The 18,574-nt window shown below is 50.2% G+C and overlaps 1 protein-coding gene across 1 annotated transcript; it reads right to left on the minus strand.

Moving 5' to 3' along the window:
* Window positions 1-4,438: 4,438 nt before the first annotated feature.
* Window positions 4,439-6,309, minus strand: HOXA13 (homeobox A13). The gene is made up of 2 exons (XM_066239968.1): window positions 5,391-6,309; window positions 4,439-4,683 (listed from the first exon to the last, which is right to left on the minus strand). Exons 1-2 carry the CDS (start codon window positions 6,307-6,309, stop codon window positions 4,439-4,441), a joined length of 1,164 nt encoding a protein of 387 aa, XP_066096065.1.
* Between the last annotated feature and the right edge of the window lie 12,265 nt (window positions 6,310-18,574).

An 18,574-nucleotide genomic window follows, 5' to 3' on the forward strand; every position in this document is an offset into this window, starting at 1 on the left:
TCCACGCCTAAGCAGTCCCGGGGCGGCGACAGTCTCCGCTCTCCCGGAACCTCGAGAATTCGAGAATTGGCGGAGAGGACGCGAGAGGCCGCATCTTCACCAAACGCACCCAGCGGGGTGGAAGCGGGACATACATTACACAGTGAAATCTGTGTCACTACCCGCACAAGCACTGCCACCCTCCGCTGAATTGCGTTGCCCCGAGAATTTTTAAGAAAACATTTCAATTAGGTTGGATTTTTGAAAAAAAGAAAATAATTTTTCCTTTTTTCTTTTTTACAAAATTTTCTTTTTACTATTAAAAAAAAAACACCCCACACAATTTAAATGCAAGACTTCAACTCTGCATCAGGCATAAATAATAGTAAAATGCAAAGTGACATTTTACAATCGTCCATTTAAAATACCTTAATAAATTTGACGGTATTGAGAGCAGATGGAAAAAGTAGGGGTTCCCCCCCCCCTCTAAATTCCATATTTACAATTTTTAAATGGCAACACGACAGGCCATTACAGGATTAAAAAATCTTTGCTGGTTTTTAATAAATGAAAACGGTGTCTAGTTGTTTGCATATTTACAATGTCTTATTCAGAAAGTTTCCCTTTTAGAAAAAAAATACACTTAGAATCAGCTATTCAACACCACTAGCCCAGTGTCTGCCATTGTTTTTCCCATATGAAGGCTGGCGTCCTCCTGGATTTTTTCCCCCCCTAAAGGTTTAGACTAATTGATTAGGGGGCATTAGGGAGCCATCGTAATCCATGCTTACTTCAGATTGTCTAACAGATCCAGGGGAATTTTAAATAGAGGAGTTAGGTAAAATTATCAACAACCATTTTAGAATGAGGAGGGGGGTAATAAAAAAAAAGCAACCTCTGAAATATCTTCTGTCATTAGTTTCAAAAACTGCAGAGAGGAGTGGGGGGGGAGGAACGGCTACTTTACCCAGAGTTCCTGCAGTGGCCACGGGCGATGGCTCAGTGAAAGGGGCGGTATTCCGCTGCAGAGCTGCCGTTGGCCTCCTTCCTAGGCCTGAGGCTTAGAATATTTCTTACATCTAAAGAAAAATATCCCCCATGAACAGAAGAGTCCCCTTTGGAGCTGTTCGAAAATACAAGGTTTGGTCCAGTTTTCAGGGCATTTTCCCACCACTTTAAATATTCTGGGTGAAAGCTGTTACTTTGGAATGACGGCAGCTCATTCAGAAGTGGAGTGCTGAGGCCCACGACTTGGGGATGTTGACCTGAAGCATCATTTTCAGTTGTTTCCACAAGTGGAGTGAAGTCCTAAGGACAGCAAAATTTGATTGCACTTCAAAAGGCCGGTCCATATGTATGTTTCAAGACCATGATATTTTAAAGATAGCTCTAGAGATTCTTTCCATAATTCTCCATATATAAACAAGCTTTGCGCCTTCAGGTCTGAGGGGTTTCCATCTGGTTTGAAATCAACCAATATTATTTTCTATAAAATGATAGATATGGTTTTTCCGGTCACAATGACGTCCTTCTAACATAAAGATATAATTAAGTTCATCTCAAAGTTCTTCACCATAAGGCTTCTGGTTTTACCAACACTGCAATAGATATGTGCACAGCATGGATTCCACAAAAACATATTACCCTATGTGAATATTAAATACATAAACATACATATGTATTATTTATGACTCTAAACACAGCACCTGATTGTTGTTGGAACTCACTATGTAGTAGATATGATACTTATTATTATTACAGTTTTGATGATGGTTGTTAATATTAAGTGTATATTTTTCCCCACAAATCAAATGGCAGCTTTGCAAACGCCAGTGTAAGATTGCACGCCACCCAGAAGCAGCACTCGGCTCTGACCTATCCAGGATAGCTCTCCGTTTGCATCTATAGTATGGTCATTTTGTAGATATGAGATCTTTAAGCTCTCTATACTGACCTCTTAAGAGGTGGGTCTCTTTGAATTTCTGAAATGTAACTCTAGTACTCTAGAGTTAGCAAGGCATCTGAAGCTTTTTATTTGCCGTATAGACTGCCCTATAGCTCTAATTAGGATAGTAGACCACCTTGGAAGGTGAGGGCCAGGAAAGAATGGTTATTTAAGAACGCCTCTTAGATTGTAACGAAAATATACAGCTTTAAAGCAGACCTGTAGAAATCTGATGCAGAGCAAGTCACTATGAAAACAAATTAAACTTGGCCATTAAAGAAAAGAAGCAAAAAGTTCATCGGTAAAGTACATTTTGTACCTCAACTCTAGAAATCACCTTAAATTACAACATCTCAGGTCATTAGTAATTAATGATACTATATCTGTACAGAGTCTACAAATATGTATATATATATATATATATACACACACACAAGCACACACAAGCACTGATATGCATATATGTATACACATATATGATATATATTCACATATGTACAGGCACACGTATAACTTACATATATTCAAATTTGCTCCATCTGGAGCCAAAGAAATAAGTACTAAATCTCTGAAGAGTCAAGGTAAGACCTTTTGATTCCCTTGAAGCAGAAGAATTACAAGGAAGCTAGCTTGTCAACGCAAGGTGGCGCCCTTGATCTACTAATCCAGCCGTGGCCAATTCATGAGCTGTCAAAAGTCAAGGTCACAAATTGTCTTTTTTTTTTTTTTTTGGTCAAGGTCAAGGTTTAAGGCCTTTTCTAGTCCTGTCATTTCAACAAATATCAAAACCTGCCCTCTTAGACGCACGCAGACCCAACAGCAGATTAAAAAATACGACAGCCTGGTCATCGCTGATACTAAACAACTGGTTTTCATTTTCTACAGGGAGCCTGAGAATTTATACTGTCTCTTCCTTCTTTTTTCTCCTTTTCAGAATACCTGATGTTTTAACCTTCTTGAAGCACTTTTCTAAATTTTTAGAATTTTAGTTATGAGGGATTTCTCCCTTTGCTTAAAATAATTGAAGGGAAAAAAAAAAAGAAAAAAGAAAAGCTGCTAAATAATATATTATAGAAAAAAATGGTCCTTGGTTTGTTTAAAGACAAACCCGCTTCTTTTTCTTTCTGTGAAGTGCACATTTAAATAGGAAAAAATAATGAGTATTTCTTTCAGATTTTAATGGCAGTGACTATTTTATTAACAATTAACACCATTATATCACTATCTACAGGTCTAAGGGTTCTTTTTTTAATTATTTTTTTTTTTAGTAAAAATATTGGGGAAGCAGGTGCACAAATACATTTTCACAGTGTGCTGAATGTTTTTATTTACAAGATAGCATTTTATAGTGAATATGAACAAAATGAATGCGCTGACTGAAATAACTGCTTGATTAAAAATGTGCTGTGAAGATGAATTCCTAAACTTTCTAGTGCAGTCTCATAACACAATAAACCAGGAAAAATACGAATTCCTTAATAGGTCAAAATATAGAATGTAAACACCTAAATATTTCTGGGGACTGGATTTCCATTTTGAGTTTTCTTAAAAAAATAAAAAATTAAAAATTATTTCTCCGCAGTCCTTTTAGTAAATATTGGAAAATAAGCAATTTCAATTAAAAAATTAATTGTATTTAAAGCAAAGTCCACCATGTTGGAGTCGCGCCTCTCAGGAGATCTGATATAAAGTGAGTTCTGTGAATCGTCTGATGCTTTCAATATTTTTAAAAATGTTATCAAATCATTTGGAAAATAAATGATATCCAGTCAGGAAAAATAATCTAAATGCCACAAAATATGTTTGTTATAAGCAAAGAAAAATTATAATTGGAAGGACACTCCCAACCTGGGTTCCTTGGTAGCGTCAAAGGCTCAGTTGGTTGTATTTGCTACCAAGACATATGATCCTTGGAAGAGCTTTCTCTCCCTATCTCCCTTCATAGAGAAATAGTCCAAAATAATTTTTTCAGTACCTTCTTTCCTTTTCCCCTCTAAACCAATACAGGACATGTTTTGCAGAATATAAAAACAATAGGATTTTCACTAAGATTTACCTGAGCAGTCACTTAACATGCGAAAGGGGTGGCGATGGCCAAGGACAAGCAGAAGTTTAACAACAGCTCCTTGCTTTTGTAACCAGTTTTCAGATGATTAGCATATAACATAATGTCTTAAAATATAACGGTCACATAAATACTTACAAGATTTCTGTAAATGCGTAACTTATCTGAAATTGCATATTTGGGGGTTGACATTTGACTCTAGAGTCTGTCATTTAATGATCTGGTGGGGTTGGCAGAAGAACTGGCAGTCTTTACCATTTCTTAAAGTTTTAAAATAGTTGATTCCACCAAGGAGAAAGAGAACCCCCTTAGGAAAGCAAAATGCCAGTGTCTCTCTCTTTCTCTTTCCCATTCTTCGATTGTTATTAAGTATTATAATCTTTGTCTGGGTAAAGCAATGAGTTCCAAAGCATTTCTTCAAGTTGCCCTCTTTCTCCAATTTTAATCCATTAACTAGTGGTCTTCAGTTTGTTGATGACTTTTTTCTCTTTGACCCTTCTGTTCTGGAACCAGATTGTAACCTGCCGCTCGGAGAGATTCGTGGTGGCTGAAATACGCCTTCGTTTGTCCTTGGTAATGAATTTGTTTGTAGCGTATTCCCGTTCGAGTTCTTTTAATTGCACCTTGGTGTAAGGGACGCGCTTCTTTCTCCCTCGTCTGTAGGAACTGGAGTCTGAGGGATGAGAGACCACGTCTAGAAGACAGGGAAGAAGACAAGTTACACAGGGATCAGACCCAGGCCAGGACACAGGCGACAGCAGGATCTGAGCTGCCCGCTTTGCAGCGCCCGATTGCCCTTGGCCGCACTCTGCAAAATCCAGCCTTTTGTCCAAACCTGTAGGGTCAGTGGGGAAAGTGGTTACTTCTGCACTGAAATGAAATTGCCCAGGACTCCAATGACCATCCCAGCGAGGCCATCGTGCCCGCACAGCGCGCCGGGTTCCCTGGATCGCCTGGCCTAGCGGCCCACACCTTTGCACTGGGCTTAGGGGACAACAGTTCGACGTCGAGCTTCGCTTTCTATTCCCCAACTCCTAACACTTGATGCGCCTATATGGTCAATTTAATAAACCGTCTCCAGGTCAAGTTTCCCAACCTTAAGTCGATGTCAAGGGCTAGGGAGGGCGGGGCACAGAGGGAGAAGGAAGCCAGCCAGGGTCCCAACAATCTCCTTCCTAGTCATCCCTCACCAAGGAAGAGCCAGGAGCAAGCCCAACTCAAGGGCAGCACGGGGAGCACCAGTCAGCGGGGTCAGGCTCGGGCTCTCGGAAGTGCAGCGCCCGCAGGGCAGGGCAGGGCAGGGAGAGGCAGCCGAGGGGTGCCAGGGTGACCCGGGAGCCAGCGGAGGAGAAGCTAGAACAGAGCCGGAGGACCGCAGCTGGGAAGGGGGGCGCCATTTACCGGGCAGAGTGGATTTCCAGAGGTGGGGAGGCTGCGCCTGCTCTTTAGGGCAGTACATTTGGCCGTTCCAGCCGTTGGGCAGCGCCCAGGGCTGGTAGCTTTCCATGGGAAGACCCAGGGGCTCGTGGCGCGACTCGCCGGGGCCCCCGAGGCCGGGCACCACCGGCATATCCAGGTAGCCGGGCACGGGCTGGTGGTGGTGGTAAGGCCCGGGCGCGTAGCCCTGGTGGTAGAAGGCGAACTCCTTCGCGCGGGAGCTGAACTCCTCGGCCGCGGGGCCGGCGGTATCCATGTACTTGTCCGCGAAGGCAGCGGCGGCGGCCGAGGCGGGCTGCGCGCAGGACTTGATGGCGTTGGGGTGCGGGCCCATGCGGGCGCACGGGTAGTAGCCGCTGCCGAAGTAGCCGTAGGGCAGCGCCGCGGGCCCCGACGAGCTCTGCGCCGCCGCCGAGCAGGGACTGCACTGCTTGGCCGCCTCGGATCCCGCCGGGCCCGCCGGGCCGGGCCCTCCCGAGGACGACGCAGCCGCGGCCGCGGCAGCCGCAGCGGCGGCGGCGGCAGCGGCGGCGGCGGCCGACGGGGGCGCCTCCCCCGGCGCGCTGCTGTAGGCGGCCGCGGCGCCGGGCGCCAGGGGCGCCGGGTGCGCCATCAGGTTGCGGCACTGGTTGGCCGCGGCCGCCGCCGCCGCCGCGGCCGCCGCCGCCACCGAGAAGTTGCCCCCCGCGGCCGCGGCCGCCGGGTGGGGGAAGCCCCCGCCCCCGGCCCCGGCCGCCGCCGCCGCTGCCGCCGCCGCCGCCGCGGCCGCCGCCCCTTCCATGTTCTTGTTGAGCTCGTCGGCCACGAGGCCGCCGCCGTTGTCGTAGAGAAACATGACGGTGGGCTCGATCCAGCGGGGGTGGAGGAGCACGGAGGCTGTCATAGCCCGAGCCGCATGGAGAAGACCCCAGTGGCGCTGTTTTAAAAAGCCCCCAAGAAGTGAAGAGCGCGCCGCGCGGGGCCGGGGCCCGAGCGAGGGGGGCGGATCGCGCCCCGCGGGGTCGCGCCAGGCGGCCGCCCATTGGCCCGGCCCCCCGCTCCGCCCCCGGCGTATGCAAAGCGGGCGGCTCCGTCCGCGGCTCCGCGCTGTGCACCCGCCGTCCCCGCCGCCGCCCGCGAGGTCCCCAGCGCCAGCGCCCGCCGGGCGGCCGCGCACCGTTTACCCCAGGGGAGAGGCAAGGGGCGCGGGCGCGCGGCGGGGCAGGGAGGGAAGGGCGGCTTCCTCACCTCTCCCCCTCCTTCCCCGTTTCCCAGTGGGGCTCGGAGCAGCGTCAGGCTGGGAGGCGACAGGGACGCGCTGTTGGGTTGCGACCTGAGGCGGTGGGGACAGGTCAGGTAAATCTGAGGGCGGCTGGGGATGGCACGGTAGTCCAGGCAGTGTGTTTCTTGGGGCCTCCAGAGCTGTTTTCTTTTCAGGTATCTACGCGTCTTTCTGCAGCGAGAGGCCAGCGCGGACACTAGCGCTTTCCGATTCTAGAGCGTCGCGATATGGCTCTATTTTCAGGGGAACAGTGGCTGGGCGGTTGCGGATGCGCCTGGCTCATGGGTCCCAGGATATTCCACTGGAAAGCTTGGACTGCATTTAGGAACTCCCTCCCCTGCCCTGTCCACAGTGTTGGTGGGCAATTTCATACACTCACGCTTAGGCCGATAGGCTTAAAACGACCCATCACATTCACACTGACACACATTCAAGTGTGCCCTGATCACACATTCACACTTCTGTATACAGATTGTTCCTTATTCTGCACGACTTGAACAACTCTTCCTCCCAGAGACTGTGAGATGGAGAGAGAAATGTGTGTGCACCGTTCTCCAGTGCTTCCACACCTCTAGCCGGTCTGGACAATCCTGGAAAGAGTTTAAGAGGAACAGTCTGGTAGGGTGCTGGATGGGACTCAAAAGAACACCTTTCTGGGGCCTAATGAAGCTTCATAGAGCCTGGGCAGGAGCTGACTTCCCAGGTACCTGTGCTCTCCCTATTTTCCTCTGTTCTGGAAGAGAGAAAGGGACTCTTTGGGGCCACTTGACATCTTCTCCTTAAGTTAGGATTGAGGAGAACACTGTCTCCGTCCTGCAGAGGGTGCCGGGTCCTCCTCCTTCCAAGAACCAGCCCAACAAGCCTTTCCTCTGTGCCTGGGGAAAGCAACCCTTTTCTGAAAGCACGACGGGGACGTTGGTGCTGGAAGAGCCAAGCAGTGCCACGATCTGGTGAGGAATTCTGGGGGTTCTGTCGCTCTGGAGCCACGAACCTCTATTTCTGATTGTGCAGGCTGTGATCTGGTCAGATGCCCTGGAGGGAAACGTGCGTTCAAAGTGAAAGTGGGTGACATCACCCTGACGAGAACATCAGGGTTGGGGAGCGCAGCGCGCCACAAACTCTTCTTCCCCAGGTAGACTGGTGAGCAGCCAGGCTGGGACCTGCCCTCGGGTCCCAGTTTGCAGACTCAACCTTAAACTCAGGCCACTTCAATATCCCTATCCCCTATCACCTCACCCCCATAGTCTCTAAGGCTCCTGGTCTTCCTGCAGGGTCCAGACCAGGGAGGCTAGCCTCCAGCTTTTATCCATTCTGATCCCCAGGTTTGCCCGGGCTAATGCAAGTGTTGCCCAATAAAACCTTCTCTGCTCCCACAAATCACTATCCACATAACCAGTGTGTCCTTTCCGTCCTGCCTTTTTAGTAGCTCGGGGTAAATATTGATTTGCCCCCAGTTTACCTCCTTCTTGACTGTCCATTTGCAGACTAAAGAATCGGCCTCTGTAGGGACATGATTTTTGTGTGACTTTCTGGGATGTTTGCCCCCCTTCCTTCCTCCAAGTGGCATTGTAAAACTCGTGGTGACAAAGAGGCAGGGTAGGGTTCAAGGCCCCAGTTCCTGAGAACTTAAGGGCTGTTTTACATATGGGTCAGACGCGGCTGGAGGCCAAGGTCAAGTTGAAAGTTGCAGTCTAGCCAGCATGAGAATTGCCATGCGAGCCTGGAGAACCGGGCAGTTGTGAAAGGCCCACTACCCACCTCCCCTCACTCTTGACTCCTCTCTCCTTTGGAATTCTTGTTTCTGGCTCTGTTTGGTTACCGAGATTTTTTTTTTTTTTTTTTTTTGCTGTCTTTGTGGAGTTTTGGGGGCGGTGTTTACAGACTCTTCTTCTCTGCCTCCGCCCTGCTTTTGGCCCGAGCATCAAGCCTCTTCTGTTTTCTAGCCAAACCCAGAAAAACGAAAACACAGCTCGGGGAGCCCCCAGCAGCCGGCGCCTGTGCCAGGTCACCTCTGGCCATGGTGCAGCTGCCGGTGCACACAGCGGCCAAGGCCAGCTCTGCATTCCTCAGTCCCTCTCCCCTCTTCACCGGAGACCAAGCCCTGCGAGCAGAGGAAGGGCCCCAGCTCCACAAACTGCCAAAGTCGACTGGGTCCTCCTCACCAAAAATGGTGAGACAAGATTTCATCTTGTCCTCTGAGGAGCCGCAAGCAGGTTTGTCTGGGAGGGACGGCGCTGGGGGGGGGGAGGCTTTGGGTTGCATCTCAAATTAGGCTTTGCTCCATAAACTTGGCGCCCCGGCCAGGGAAGGGTTTCAGGCCTGAACTATTTATTGAGCCTTGTGGTGGATCTTTAGTGATCAAGTTATCTGGATATTTTCTTAGTTCCTTATCAACTTTCAAAAACTCTCGAGACCTGGTTGCTTAGGCAGCCTGGCCTTCTTGTTCCCTTCATGTCTTGGATCTCAATGTCTATGAAATAATTTTTCTTTCAGGCAAATCAATAGCGTCCTGGCCACTGTTTATTAAAGTCTTCAGATCCCGTTAGATATTAAATTGTAGCCACCAACTAGTGGTGGTTTGTAGAATTTGAATGAGCTCTGTGAATAATTTTAGAGATCAATTTCTAGGATTTCTACTCGCTTTGAAGCAAGAAAATCTCTTTCTCTTTTCTTTTTGTCCTTTGTTCAGGGACATAAGAGACTTGTTAATGGTCACCAGTATACTTTCTTAGCCCCTTGGCCCTCCCGGCGGCCAGCACACTGGCTTCCTGTGGGAAAGGAAAGATTGCAGGGCAGTGGAGAGCCAAGTGTGCCCGGGAAAGCGAGCACCCCCCCCACCCCATGCATTTCTTCTTTTCCCCAGCAGCAAGGTCAAGACTCACTTGCCTGCTGAGCTAGTTGGCCCCGACCCTGACCCCTGCTCCCCCTTTTTTTTAGTCTACCAGGCTCAGGGCAACCACAGGGATCTGCGGAGGCAGTGGCCCTTGAGCAAGAAGGTGGCAGGGGTGGAGGTGTGCTGTGCTGGTGCTTTCCGATTTCTTCTGAGGGGCCCTGACTGGGCAGCAAGGGCAACATGGCGTGGTGGGGGTGGGGCTGCAGCCCAGTGGCTTGGCCTTTGTTCCAGAAAGTGCCAGACCATTTTTTTTTTACTAGACCCTTGGCTGGCAGGCATGGCTTCTTACCTCTTAGGGCAAGCTGGCATGCCCCATGGGGCTTTGCTGTCCTGGAGCCTTCTGCTGAAGAAAGACACCTTGGCTGTTCTTCTAGGGAGGGGTTGAAGGGTGGAGAACTCGTTACCAGCCTGGACCATGGGGCCCCCGCACTCTTAGAGTTAGAAAAGAAAAGGACAAAGGGAAACCAGGTTTTAATCGAGTTTGATTTTCACTAGCAAATGAAATTTACCTGCTCTCACTTTAACTGGGAGGAGGCTGTCAGCACCGCTCCCTGGCATTGTTTCTCCTCGTCCATCCAGCATTAGGATAAACGTTCCTAGGTTGGTTTTAAAGACACTTTGTATTTCAGGATATTCATGTGTTTCTAATGTATCCAAGCAGCTTTATGAGCGGCATTTGCAGTACATCTTAACCCTCTCTCTCCCACCGCAGCAAGGGTGGGGGCACAGAGATCATGGCAGAGGAAGAAAGATGAGGAGGAAATGGTGGAGAAGCGGAGGCTAGCCTAGAGAGGAAGAGAAAGAGAGACAGGGAAACACAACTGAACAGGAGAGACAGCGCCTCGGAATCTGCAGTCGACCGGACCGTTTGGGAGACAAGTGGGGGGCCACGCTGTTTACGGGGAGCTTAGCGAATTCCCCACCAGTATTCCCAACAGACTGTAAGCTGTGTTTATTTTCTTAAGGAGAAAGGATAGATTCTGAAGACACCCCAGGCTGAAGTTGGTCAGTAGGCAGGGCAGTGGTTCATCCTGAGTCACTTGTTTAAGCTTTGGTTCTAGATTTTTGTGCCTTTGAAGCATTAATGAAGCATCAAAGGGCCCAAGACTGTAGAAACAGTTTTGAACGCTGAGACATCACTTGGCACTGTGGTTACCCAATGCGAACACAATGAAAATAGAAGTGTAAGATCCAGGAAGACCCACGTAGATCCCACTTTGCCATTAAAATTCCTTTACCCCGTGGATTTTGAGGACAGCAAGCTCTGGGAGGAGCAGCTGTCTGGTGTGTTCCTTCAGCGCCAGGCCTCCAAGGCCCCCAGTGTACGGCGCCTTCGGAAGGGTGGCGCAGAAGCCTCAGTTGCATCGTTGCCTTGAAGTGTTGCCCCAGAAAGTCCCTGAGCAGAGAGAGGGGCGCCCCCACGCACTGTTTGGGACAACCAGCCCCACAACCCGGGCTCCTGTGAGGAGCTGCCGCCTCTGCCCAGTGCCAGCCAGCGGGAGCCCAGACTCCCCAGGTTGGGGCGAACTTGGGGATGAGGGAGCGTTCTGGCTTTGGAGACTGGTCGCCCTCGGGCTCAGGGAAGCCCGGCTGGTTCCGCCAGCGGCGGTGGCCATGGTGAGGGTAGTGCTGTCTGCCCGGACGGTGCCTCCGCTGCTCTGCTCTCAGCTGGACCTGGACACGCAGCCTTCGGTCAAAAGACCAGAGCTTGCGCCAGAAGCAGGGAGAACTCGGGCAGCGCTCCGCCGGAGGGAGGCATCCCTTTCTCGGAGAGCTCAGCTGGCGGGGGGCGCGCCGGCCGGCTGGACTCGGGGCCCGCACCGCCCAGGGAGTGAGCTCCCCGTCACTCGGTCAGGGCACCGCGAGAGCGCAGGACAGCCCGAGGAATCCGGACGGCGGCGACGGTAGAAGGCCGAGAGGTCTCTGTCCCGACGTTATCTGTCCCACCCGCCCGCCTCCACCCCCAACCCAGCTGGACGCTCAGGCCCGAAACAAAACAGGAAACAAACGCTGAGCTTTGGGTTCATTATGTCAACAAATATGCTAAAGATATTCGAGCGTTTGAAGGAGCTGGGGGTTTAAACTTGAGACTGACCCCACCGAGCTCCGGCTTTCTCGCGGAGAAACCAGTGCGGGCGGCCTGGGCACGCGTGGGTCCGTCTCTCCTCGGACCCTAGGAGCTCCCACGTCTCTGACCGGGGTTGCAAATTGTTAATGCTGAGAGCAACTGAAGGAGGAAAACTAACTCACCGGCGCAGCCACGGGGAAGGAAAGGGAGTCAGAACAGAGAAGAGAGGTGTGATCCGACTTCCCCCAGCGCGTTCTATGCTGTAATCATCACTATGCGTGTGCCTCGATATGCACACGCGGATTCACACAGCAGCTGCGCCCACGCGCACAGTGGAAAAGACACCCAGTGTCACATGGGTGAAACACAAGCATCGGCCGGAGGGAAAATATTTCACCCTGACGGACCAGCCTGGTGACATACTTTGGGGGGGGCTGGCGTCTCCCTGCCCTTTCTGATTTCCCCGACCACTCACCATTCCCTTCTCCGCGGCTGTGTGAATACACCTGCCCCCAGTGCAAGGCGAGCCCCGGCCGGCCGGCCTTTACCTGGTTCGACTGTTCTCCCCAGAAGCTCCGGCCGCCTCCGGGGCCCCGCACCGAGCCGCTCGGGGCGCGGGGCGCCGCTCGGGGCGCAGTCGCCGCTCCTTTGTCCCGCCGCGCCAGCCCTGCTCGGCCCAGCGCTCAGGGAAACGACGCAGCTCAATAAAAACTTTTGATATTAGTTTTTATGGATATTTACACTCTGGTCAGAGGAGCTGAGTACGGAAGCTCCATTAATCAGCCCCCCAACCTCGGGTTTGGATGCTCCGTTTATGGGTTGGGAAAGGGAGATTGCTGGAAAGGACGCTTGGTGGTGGCCGGCTGATTCCGGGCAGAGGAAAAGGCAGCGAGGTCGTGTTTTGTTCTTGGAAAACGCAGGTTTCATGGGTGCCTCCACGTGCTACCCAACTGGACTGTGTTCTGATTCCAGGTCCCCGGGAGGAGGCAGGAATCATTTTTCCATCTTGGCGTAATACATTAAAAAATTTTTTTTGTTATGGACTTTTCCAAACACAAGGTCAAGTCTAAAGAACCCCTCTATTCCCAACCCCCACTGTTATCATTTTGTCTTTCATATTTCAGCATCCACGTCCACTTTTCAAAAAAAAAAAAAAAAAGCATTTTAAAGAAGATTCTAGACATTACATTATTCTGTTCCCAACATAGGGTTTTGAGAATAAATGTCAAGGTTGAGCAAAATTGCTCAATAAAAAGGAATCCTTTCTATGTCTGAGGGGGAAGGGGTCAGTGTGTTCAGACTTGAACTGTTCTGATCAGTCTAAAAAGAACTTAAGAGTTCATCCAAAAGAAATCTGGACCCCCAAAAAAAGAGGGGAGGTTTGGGATGCGGGCCATCTTGCTTGAAATTTTAAGTCTATTTTTTTTTCAAATATACTTATGAAGGAGACTTGCTACCCTCTTCCAGCAGTGTGCCATTCTTTAAGAGAAGCTGGCCACTGCTGCATCAGGATTTGGAGAGGAGATGAGCCCCGTGGCTCAGTCCTATGTCCTAAATTGACATCTATTCCCTTCTTATTGAACAAATGGCGTTGTTGCGTTTCAGCGCACCTCCTCCCCGGTAGAAACCAGCAGAGACTACTAATGCTTCAGCCAGAAAGGGAATGTTTGTACAGGAATGATATTCCATCGCAGCAACCACAGTTTTCCAAAAGAAATGCAATGTAGTGTATTAAAAAAAAAAAATCTCCTGAACAGTAAGCTACTTTTAAAAAAGAGTAAATAAAGGCATTGTGGTCTATTTTGTTTTAATTCAGTGTTCTGATTGACAATGAGCATGGTCCTTCCCAGCAAACGCTGAAGTGAGGTTGAACTAAAAGCCTTGGCTATTCTAGAAGGCAAAAAGGCAAAAATGAAAAACTGCAAACCATTGAATTGGACTGGTTCGACTCCAGCCGGCTGCTTCATGAGTTTGTATTACATTTGTGCAAGTAGATATTTGTGTTCATTTCTGTGGCAACGTGTTGGGTTATTTCGCATTTGGATTGTTAATCATCTTTTTCTTTTTCTTTCTTTTTTTTTTTTTTTTTGAGGCCGTCGTTAAATACATAGGGTGCTTTTACTCTGGGATGTTCTTATGCTAATATATGCTAATGTAACTGCTCATTACAGTAGAAAAGAGCTATTTGGCTAAACTCATAAAAATGTGCAAATTAAACAATAGAAATGTGCTCAGATTTTATATAGCTCTTGAACAACTCCAACTGCACCCGGCTGAAGCCCCTGGAGGAGCTGCTTCTGAGTCTCTGCCCTGTGGCCTGCGGGTCAGTGGCAAGACAGAGCCCTGTTGGGGCTTTGGCACAGCAGCGCCTTCCAACATCTCGCGTCTCCAGACTCTGGGATGAAATGCACCAGAGGGGTTCGGGTTCCGGTCAGGGTCAGGTTGGGGCTGCAGAAGGGAAAGGATTCGGAGGAAGAGGGGAAAGGAGGTGTCGTAACAGAAAGGCTGGGAGGGAGACGAAAAAAGGGAGGGAGAAACAGGAAAGCAAAAAATAAGAAGCAAGAAAAGCATAATTCCTAACAAAATGTCAAGCCACAGCAGCCCAGGGCAGGCCTGTGTTTTGAAAGCTCTGCAGAAACTCATTCTCTGCGGAAACCTGTTCACTGAAGAAGCCCGGCTAAGGGCCCCCAGTGGTGAGGAGCAGCTGCTTAGGCTGCTCCTTTAACTGCATGAGAGGAGTCTGGGGTTTGAGGATCTGACTGGAGTCCAGAATTAAACACGGGCTTGAACTTCTGCCCACAGAGAACCCGAGCAAAAAATTCTGGCTGGTACCAGCTGTCTGGACACAGGTCTTGAGCCAGACTTGGGACAACCGATCAAGCCTGCTAGCAATTATGTGCTCTCAGCCTCTTTGAAAAAGGTCATATTTCTTTACATTTCTAGGATCTAATGTGGGGTTATGTCGGGTCATGGGACCCTTGGCTGGTGTAAAGTACTTTGATGTCATTGAGAGCAAGCAGACTCGTTTGTCACCCCGAGGAATAGACGTCCCCATAGGCCTGAGCTGGAAGCAGAGCAGAGCTGGCTGGGGCAGTGGGAGCCAGTCACAGGTCCAATGCTGGCTTATTGAGGTGGGTTGACAGGGGGGCTTTCTGGGTGGCGTGTGTTGGTGCAGGGAAGCTGGAGGTCAACCCTGCTCCAGACAAACACATCTGCCCATTGAGCTCCTATGGGACCCAGACTGCTCCAGGCCCTTCCATCCCAGGATCATTTGCTACAGGGTCCAAATCTCAGCTTTTTATTCCCGAAGCTAAAGCCAGTTAACACAGCCTCAATCCTTCTTCCCGCCAGCCCCCCTACCACTGCTCCCATGGTCTCTATTAGATTCAGTAAAACCTAAGGGAGGCTGCCTACCTGTGGGACAAGATCCACCCAGCTGAGAAGTGATGAAGAGGAGTGAGCAGGAGGGGCCAGAACCCTTACATCCTTTTGGGAACATGCTTCGGTGTGTGACAGGGATGGCTAAATATCTTGGGCTTCAGGCATAGAATGAATATCTAATATCTTTGCTTAGAATGGTCTCATCCACTGTTTCTAGTTATTTTTTTTTTTGGGGGGGGAAATTGAGGATAACAGAAAGCCAAAAAATGAGTGTTCCCTGAGCTCTCCCTTGGGCACAGGCTCAAGCCCCGGTGTGTGCATAGGTGTGAAAATAGGCAAAAGGAGGAGGAGGGGCCACTTGTGACAGCAGCCTAAGGCGGGTTCTTCTGCAAAGGGCAACTCCCAGCAGTCATCACTGTCCCCTGCAGTCCCCACCCCAGAGGGCCTGAGAAGTCTATCCGCAGAGCCGCAGGCCCACTGCTGGGGGCCCAGGTGTGGTTTCCTGGGATTCTTATAATAAAACGTGACCCATATGAAACCCTTGGCCTCTATCCTCAGAGGCTTTCCTAGTGTTGCTCTTCCTCCCTGGCAATTCCAAGATGATGCAACGCCACCCAAATGGAACAGAACGGGGAACTGAGACCCAGCCGAAGTGGTCATCTGGGAGGCCCGGAGGAGGGAGACCCCGCTCTGGACAGGTAAAACTCGCCGATAGAGGGGTTGCGACCGGCATTCTGATGCCGATGGGGAAGTTGACGGGGTGTCTGCCTGTCTTTCCGGTTGTCTTGGGGTTAGAACGAGGCGTGGGTTCCGCGGAGAGAACTGAGCTAGGAGACAGCATTCCACACGTGGGGCTCATTCCCAGGGTCCTGAGAGACACCTAGTCTTCTATAGAAAATAAGTTGTATGGACAAGAGGAAGCAAACAGGGCGAGGTCCGATGGCCCCAGGATGGAGACGGGGCTAAAAATATCGCCTGCGGCCCCTGGGAAGCAGGGCTCACACAGCCCTGCAGTGCGCCAGGCCCACAGCAGCCGGCAGGTGGCAGGGGTCAAAGCAGATGTCTGGACGGGACGGCGTGCAGGCGTCCGGCCTCAGCTGGATTTCTGCTGCGATCTGTTGATCCCCAGAGTCACTTAGGACCCTCGAGCAGAACCCACTCGTGGCCGCCCCAGTAGTCTGCCGCTCTGGGTCCAGGAACGCTGGGGTGAGTTAGACGAGACCCCGGGGACCCCGGGCGCTCCTGCCCTCAGTTGTCCTACCAAGATCTCGACCTGGAGAGCTGAAGGCCATTGAGAACCGGGCCTTTCCCCTCCGAGGTGGAAGCTGCGTCTTGGGCCTGAGATCTTCAAGATGGTCGGTCGCGTGCTTTGAAGGGGCAGCCTAGGAGAAAGGGTCTTTGTCTTCGCCCTCTCACCCCCACCCGATCCCGCGGCAGCCACTGTCGCAGTAGACAGAGGATGCTCGCTAGGTGCTGCTGCAGTTCCGTCCTCTTCCCACTAGATGTCTTCCCAGTTAATCAGAATTTCAGGGGGCTGTCTGTTCCCGATGCCCGAGCCTCGGTTTCCCCTGCTGCTTTGGGAAGTGTGGCATTCCGTTGGGAAAGCAAATCGTTTTCTTTCTTTCTCTGCCCCCCACCTCCTCGCCCCACACTCCAAATCCTGGCTCTGGAAATCCACCAGAATCAAACGCTGGCTCCCTGCGGGCCTGCGTCGGGACCACTCTCGCCATTGGAATTTTTTTATGACCTTTGATGTGTTTAAATAACATAGCAAGGCTGAGTACACACCTCGGATTAAACTTTAATCGGCAGCAGTCAAGGTCGCCCAGGTGGTAAATGTGTTTCCTCCGATGTCTCCTGGCGGACACTGCGGGGTCCAAAGTCTGGGGCTGTGGCCCCCACTGTGCCCTCCCACCTCTGCCCAGGCGGGGTGGGGGCCAGGACAAGGGCCATCCCATCGAGCTCCAAAGAGGACTGAGGAAATAGAATCGGAGGCAGACACCCAGGGTGGGCTAATGACCTGAGCACAGCTTTTATAGCTTCTAGACAGAATAGTTAAAAATTCCAAGAGGCACTTCCAATTTCCCCTGACTCCAGAGAATGGTTGGAGATTCAAAGTCATGGTCAGTGCCTTGATTATTTTCCCCAGGCTGCCCAAGGAGGGGCTGGGGAACTGCTGGCAATGGTGGTGCAGCCAAGTTAGCTGATTGTTTTGAAGGTTGCCAAGCCTGTGTGAGGTAGGTCAGGATCTAGAACCCAGGCTGCAGTGACCATTGCCTGTGCCAGTCATACCACGTTAGCTTGAATTGTAGCTGGGCTGAGTCACCAGGGCTGAAATATATTTTTCTGAACTAATAAACTCATCATAGAGAATCATCTTGAGAAGTTTTTTTAAGGGGGAAAAATCAAGGTCAGGGCAGCATGTATTAGTGAGGGCTAGTGCTGTTAAAAAGGGGGTGTGTACATAGGGCTGGAGACTAGATGAGTCATCAGTAACAGTGGCTTCCGCTGGGGAGAACTGAGGGTCAGAGGGTCTAGTGAAAAATTCGCCTTTTGCTATAAAATTTGTTTTAATTTAGAAATTAAATTTATTGGGGTGACATTGGCCCACAAGAGCACATAGGTTTCTGGTAAAGATCTCTATAGCATTTGAACTATTCATTGTGTATAAATTCTTTTGTATTGTTTCTAATGTGCACCAATTTCATGAGGCAACACTTTTCAGAAAATAAGATGCCCCATTTGTCTCAAGGCCAAACATAACTTTGGGGAATTCCCTGTACACATCAAACCAGACTCGCGTTCAGGGGAGACATTGAAATAAGGCACCCAAAGCTTAGGCCTGAGCCTCACAGGCTACCCATTCAGAACCCCATCTCCTGGGAGGGGTCTTCTGGCCCTCCTGCACTAGGCTGGCCCTAACCTGGAAATGAACATGACAGCTCAGCTCAGGGTATAACCCCCCCCCCAGCTTTTCACAGCAACAGGAGGACTCACTCCACTGTCCCAAAAGGAATTAAAGCCTGCTCTTCACCCCCCTCCCCCAAATCCTGAGTACCTGAAGGTTTATAAACAAGGCCCCTACCTGCTCCTTCAGGTCAGAGAGCCCCAAAGCCCCTAGCCATGGTGTGAACAGTAAATAAAATTTACTGATTGATTTTAGAGAGAGGAAGGAGAGAGACAGCGGGAGAGACAGAAACACCTATCTGTTCCTATATGCGTCCTGACTATGAACTGAGCCCGCAACCTTTGCATGTCAGGACAGCGTGTTCTAACCAACCGAGCTATCCCACCAGGACTCACGTTAGTGTTAAAACTGCTTCTTCATGCAGCCTTTTGGGGGCTGGAAATGCTCTATATCAGGATCTGGGTAGTAGTTACACAAGTGTATACACATATAAAAATTCAGCGAGCTGGGTGCTTAAGATTTTTATGCTTTGCTATATGTAAGTTATATGGCAATAAAAAAAATTTAAAGTGCTTTCTCATAACGACCTGTGAAGTAGGTCCCGAGGTTGTTATAATCATCTCCGTTTATACGGACA

Source organism: Saccopteryx bilineata, chromosome 7 (genome assembly GCF_036850765.1).
Source record: "Saccopteryx bilineata isolate mSacBil1 chromosome 7, mSacBil1_pri_phased_curated, whole genome shotgun sequence".
In the NCBI taxonomy this organism is placed as follows: Eukaryota; Metazoa; Chordata; class Mammalia; order Chiroptera; family Emballonuridae; genus Saccopteryx; species Saccopteryx bilineata.